At 33.4% G+C, this 6,000-nt stretch overlaps 1 protein-coding gene across 1 annotated transcript in view; it reads left to right on the top strand.

Moving 5' to 3' along the window:
- EAF2 (ELL associated factor 2) overlaps nucleotides 1-1,461 on the top strand; it is a 24,056-nt gene extending 22,595 nt beyond the window's left edge. Inside the window, exon 4 of the mRNA XM_032869793.1 lies at nucleotides 1,410-1,461. Coding sequence (XP_032725684.1) covers nucleotides 1,410-1,461 — 52 coding nt within the window. The remainder of the gene's footprint in view (nucleotides 1-1,409) is intronic.
- The last annotated feature ends 4,539 nt before the right edge of the window (nucleotides 1,462-6,000 follow it).

The raw sequence follows: 6,000 nt of genomic DNA, 5'->3' as shown, positions 1-6,000 counted from the left end.
TTTTTTTTTTTTTTTTAAAGATTTTATTTATTTATTTGACAGACACAGATCACAAGTAGACGGAGAGGCAGAGAGAGAGAGAGAGAGAGGAGGAAGCAGGCTCCCTGCTGAGCAGAGAGCCCGATGTGGGGCTCGATCCCAGGACCCTGAGATCATGACCTGAGCCGAAGGCAGCGGCTTAACCCACTGAGCCACCCAGGCGCCCCTCTTTTTTCTTTTTACTCTACATTCTTTCCCTAGATAATCTCTTCCATATTTCTGATGTAATTAGTACTTGTAAATTTGCATCTCTGACCCAGACTCTGAGCTCTGGAAACAGGTAGGTCCAACACCTTCTTTTAGTAAGGGCATCCCAAATTCACCTTATTCAAAACCAGCTCATAATCATTAGCTTACTGTGTTTCCTCTTAGTGAAAGGCAGGATGCATCTAATGATATAATCCAGAAGCCTAATTATATGCAAGGATTTACTTCCAATCCCTTTTTATAGTGTAGTCAGTCCTTCATCAAGTCCTGTTTATTTTACCTCCTTACTGTTTCTCAAATTCAACTACTTCTCTGCATCTCCACTATCACTCTAGCTCTACTTGCTGTTATTCCTTGCTTTTAACTCTGCAGTGACTTTCTAACTGGTTTTCCTCTTATCTAGTCAAGCACTTTTTTGTTCCATTATGTACATTGCTGCCATTTTGATCTTTCCATAATTAAAATATAATTTTCACCCCTCCTGCTTTAAACTTTTCAATAGCTAGTATAGTTGACCCTCAAGCAATACATGTTTAAATGGTGCCTATCCACTTATACATGGATTTTTTTTTTCAATAGACTTTTTTTAGTACTACAAGTATATTTTCTTTTCCTTATGATTTTCTTAATGTTATTAAGAACATGTATATGTAATACATATAACATGTAAAATATGTGTTAATTGACTGTTTCTCTTATCAATAAGGCCTCTGGTCAACAGTAGGTTATTAGTAGTTAAGTTTTTGTGGGGTCAAAGTTTTAGACAAATTTTTTACCATAGAAGGTCTGCTCCCCTAAATCCCCCTCACATTGTTTAAGGGTCGTGTGTAATTTTTTTTATGACAGAGACAAAGCATCTTACTATAATGGTCTTGCTCTTTCTGTTCTAGCAATGTTTACCTAATTTTTGCCATGGTACTCAAACACTTTCACCCACCTCAGAGCCCTTATACACTGCTATTCATTCAGGAAGAAACACTTCCTTCCTTTCATGTAGTTAGCTTTTTCTCCTTTAAATTACAATTCAAGGCATACTTTATCAAGGACACCTTCCTGACAAGGTCAAATCCCCCTTTTTGTAGAACTTCAGAGCAATATCTTATTTATATCAAATGTCATCATTATAAAGGTTTATCTTTAGTGTGATTTACTTTCTTCTAAAGTATAAGCTCCAGGAAGACACCAGTTACGTTTAGCACAGTCCCTGATACATAGTAGATGCTCAATAAATGCTTTTTAATAAAAGCGTACAGGTTTATACTCTTAGGGGGAGAATGGGACTTTCTGTTTATTTAAAGCTAATCTCACTGTGTTAATAATAACAGAGAAAGCAGCTAGGAAGGATTGACTCTAGCTCTAGCCAAAAAACAGAACTAAAGAAGGAAGGAGCCAAGGCTGGGTGGCAGAGAAAGTGAAACTATGAATTACATAGGGACCAGGAAAGGTCTTTTGAACTTCTAGTTACTAATGTTGTTAGTGCTAATCTTTCTACCTTAAGAGGTAAAATTGGAGTGTCAGATTTCTTGAATGGCCAAATAATGACAAAAGTTCCCATTCACCAGGAGGATAAAGAATTACAAATTTACATGCCCATAATTATATATCTTCACCATTTATGTGCATATATATTAAAATGTGTAGCTATATGTGTGTGTGTATATATTTATGATAAAAATTGATAGATGAAGGAGTTATTTACAAGTCTCTGTCATAATGAAATATTTAATCCATCCGTAACCAAGCAGACAAAATTTAATAAGGGTATAAAAGCCTTGAACTACATAATTAACATACCTATTCTAATAGTAAATATAGAATTCTACAATCCAAAGTGTGAAGCAGACATTCTTTTAAGGCATATATAAAACATTTTAGAAATTTCTTCCTATTGAGAAAAAAGGAAATAAAATTATTTCAAAGAATTCACATTTTGTTGATCATATTATAGGATTATAATACAATGCAAACATAAACAACAAAAATTATTTTAAAATACATGCTTGCAAACTTCAAAGCACATGCCTAATAATTTACATGTTAAAAGGAAACTATAAGGAAATTATAAAATATTCACAATTAAGTAATATCAAAAATAATATATCTCAGTATTTTGAGGATGCAACCAAAATGATATTTACAGGGAAATTTATAGCCTCAAAAATGTTCTTTAAAAAAAAATTGAGTGGCACGTAGGTGGCTCAGTCATTTAAGTGGCTGCCTTTGGCTCAGGTCATGATGCCAGGGTCCTGGGATAGAGCCGTGTATTGGGCTCCTTGCTTAGTAGGGAGTTGGCTTCTCCCCCTCCCTTTTCTTCTGCCTTTCCCTCACCCTTGTTCATGTGCCCTCTCTCTCTCTTTCAAATAAATTAATAAAATCTTAAAAAAAAAAGAACACAGTTACAAAATTGCTAAAGAAGACATTAGAAAATTGAATAACCCATGCACTTCAAACAAGATAGCTAAGTCATGACCAAATAAGGGTTATCACAGAAATGTAAGAAATGTTCAATATCTGAATTGTTAGCAATATTATAATTCACCACATTAAGAGATTATAGGAATGAAGTCATATGATCATTTTAGCAAATTTGATTTTAACAAAACTTAGTATTTATTAATTTTTAAACTTTTACCAAAGGCCTAATATAAGAAAATTTCTTTAACTTCATAAAAGTTAATTACAAAAAACAAAACTATTGCTGACATGGTAATTTAGACTCTACATGTATTCTCAAGTTAGGAAGAAGAGAACGAAGACTGATATCATGATTTCTATTCACTAATACATTCTATTCTATTCATTCATACATTGTACTGAATGTTCTAACAAAAGCAGTAAAACAAGAGATGAGATATAAGAACTGAAAACAAGAAAGAAAATATAATTGTCTACAAAAAAAATTCAGGAGAATCAACAAACTATAGGAATAATAAAATAATTGTAGATGCAAGAATTATATGCAAAAGCCAGTAGTGATTTGTTATACTAGTAGTAACCATTTGGGATTTCTCTTAAAAAGTGGTGAATTTCTTTTTCTGATATACTTTATCCAAATTAAATATTCCTAAAAAGGGAAATAAATCCTCTTACTGTTACAACAATGATCTCATTTTTTAACCTTATCAGACCCAATACCATCTTTTATAAAAGATATTTTAAAGTCCCCTTTAACTATCTTGAAGTGAATTTCATAACTTAGTATCACCTAGGTACATACATCTTTGAAAATAACTTAATATAATATTAAGACAAAATTAAAATAACTTATAGTAATGTAATACGCATTCCACTTTGTAAATATTCAAGCATGGTTATACCAGAACACAATAAAGCAGCCATATGTTTATGTACTTTAAATAATAAATTTGTTTATTAAAAATTGTTTTATTAGAGTGTAGTTGACACAAAAATGTTACATTTCAACATAGTGATTCCACAAGTTTATGCAATATGCTGTGCTCACTTCAAGTTTAGCTACTGTCTGTCACTATGCAATTATAATATCATTGGCTATATTCCTTATGCTGTGCTTAATTTATTCATGTGACTTGTTCATTCCTCAACTGCAAGCCGATATCTCCCACTCGCCTGCACCTATTTTGCCTGTCCTTGTTTCTCCTCCTCTCTGACAACCATCAGTTCTCTGGATTTATAGGTCTGATTCTGCTTTTTGTTTATTTTTTTTATATTCCACATATAAGTGAAATTATATAGTTATTGTCTTTCTCAGTCTTCTTCCACTTAGCATAATACCTTCTAGGTTCATCCGTGTCATCACAAATGGAATGATCTCATCCTTTTTTATGACTGCATAATATTTCATTGTAGATACATAACACATATTCTTTATCCTTCTGAGTCTCAGGTTGCTTCCATATCTGGGCTATTGTAAATAATGCTATGATAAACATAGGGGTATGTATATCTCTTTGAAATAGGGTTTATATTTTCTTTGAGTGAATACCCAGGGATGGAATTATTAGATCATATAATATTTCTATTTTTAATTTTTTTGAGGAACCTACATACTGTTTCCCACTCGATGCTCCAATTTACATTCCTACAAACAGTATATAAGGGTTACTTTTTCTCCTCATCCCCACCAACACTTGTTATTTATTGTCTTTCTGATTTTAGCCATTCTGACAGGTGTAAGGTGATATCTCATTTTGGTTTTGATTTGCATTTCCCTGATGATGAGTGATTTTGAGCATCTTTTCATGTGTCTGTTGACCATCTGTATGACTTATTTGGAAAAATGTCTGTTTGGATCTTCTACCCATTTATTTTTTTTTCTTTCAAGATTTTATTTAAATTCAATTCAGTTCATATATAGTGTAGTATTAGCTTCAAGGGTATAATTTAGTGATTCATCAGTTGCATATGACACCCAGTGCTCATTACATAAAGTGACCTACTTAATGCCCATCACCCACTTGCCCCATTCCCCAACCCACTTTCCCTATAGCAAACTTCAGTTTGTTGTCTATATATAAAGGTCTCTTATGGTTTGCCTCCCTCTCTGTCTTTATCTTACTTTATTTTTCCTTCTCTTCCCCTATGTTCATCTGTTTTGTTTCTTAAATTCCACATATGAGTGAAACCATATGGTATTTGTCTTTTTCTGACTGACTTATTTTGCTTAACATAATATTCTCTAGCTCCATCCAACTCATTGCAAATGGCAAGATTTCATTCTTTTTGGTGGGTGAGTAATATTCTATTGTGTATGTATACCACATCTTCTTCATCCACTCATCATATGCAATATGCTGTGCATGGACATTGGAGCTCTTTCCATATTTTGGCTATGTGGATAGTTATGCTGTACACATTGGGGTTCATGTGCCCCTTCAAATCAATATTTTTGTATCCTTTGGATAAATACCTACTAGTGCAATTGCTGGGTTGTATTTTTAACTTTTTGAGGAACCCCCATACTGTTTTCCAGAGTGTCTACATCAGTTTGTATTCCCACCAACAATGTAAGAGGGTTCTCTTTTCTCCACATCTGTTGTTTCTTGTGTTGTTAACTTTAACCATTCTGACAGGTGTGAGGTTGTATCTCATTGTGTTTTTAATCTGTATTTCCCTGATGAGTGTTGAGCGTTTTTTCATCAGTCTATTAGCCATTTGTATATCTTCTTTGGAGAAATATCTGTTCATGTCTTCTGCCCATTTCTTAACTGATTTTTTTTTAATTTTTGGGATATTGAGTTTTGTAAGTTCTTTATATCCAATATGTCATTTGCAAATATCTTCTCCCATTCCATACACTGTCTTTTAGTTTTGTTGATTGTTCCCTTTGCTGTGCAGAAGTTTTTTTTTATCTTGATGAAGTCCCAGTATTTCATTTTTTATTTTGTTTCCCTTGCCTCCAGACATGTGTCTAGTGAGAAGTTGTTGCAGCTGGGATGAAAGAGGTTGCTGCCTGTGTTCTTCTCTAGGATTTTGATGGATTCCTGTCTCACATTTAGGTCTTTAATCCCTTTAGAATTTATTTTTGTGTATGGTGTAAGAAAGTGGTCCAGTTTCATTCTTCTGCGTGTGGCTGTCCAATTTTCCCAACACTATTTAAAGAGAATGTCTTTTTTACCATTGCATATTCTTTCCTGCTTTGTCAAAGATTCATTGACTGTATAGTTGTGGGTCCATTTTTGTGTTCTCTGCTCTGTTCCATTGATCTATGTGTCTGTTTTTGTGCCAGTGCCATACTGTTTTGATCATTACAGCTTTGTAATACAGTTTCAAGTT

The sequence above is a fragment of the Lontra canadensis genome, unplaced genomic scaffold (assembly GCF_010015895.1).
Source record: "Lontra canadensis isolate GAN:19392208 unplaced genomic scaffold, GSC_riverotter_1.0 scaffold38, whole genome shotgun sequence".
NCBI classification, from domain to species: Eukaryota; Metazoa; Chordata; class Mammalia; order Carnivora; family Mustelidae; genus Lontra; species Lontra canadensis.
The sequence above is the reverse complement of the archived record's forward strand: the minus strand, read 5'-3'. Positions and strand labels throughout refer to the sequence as shown.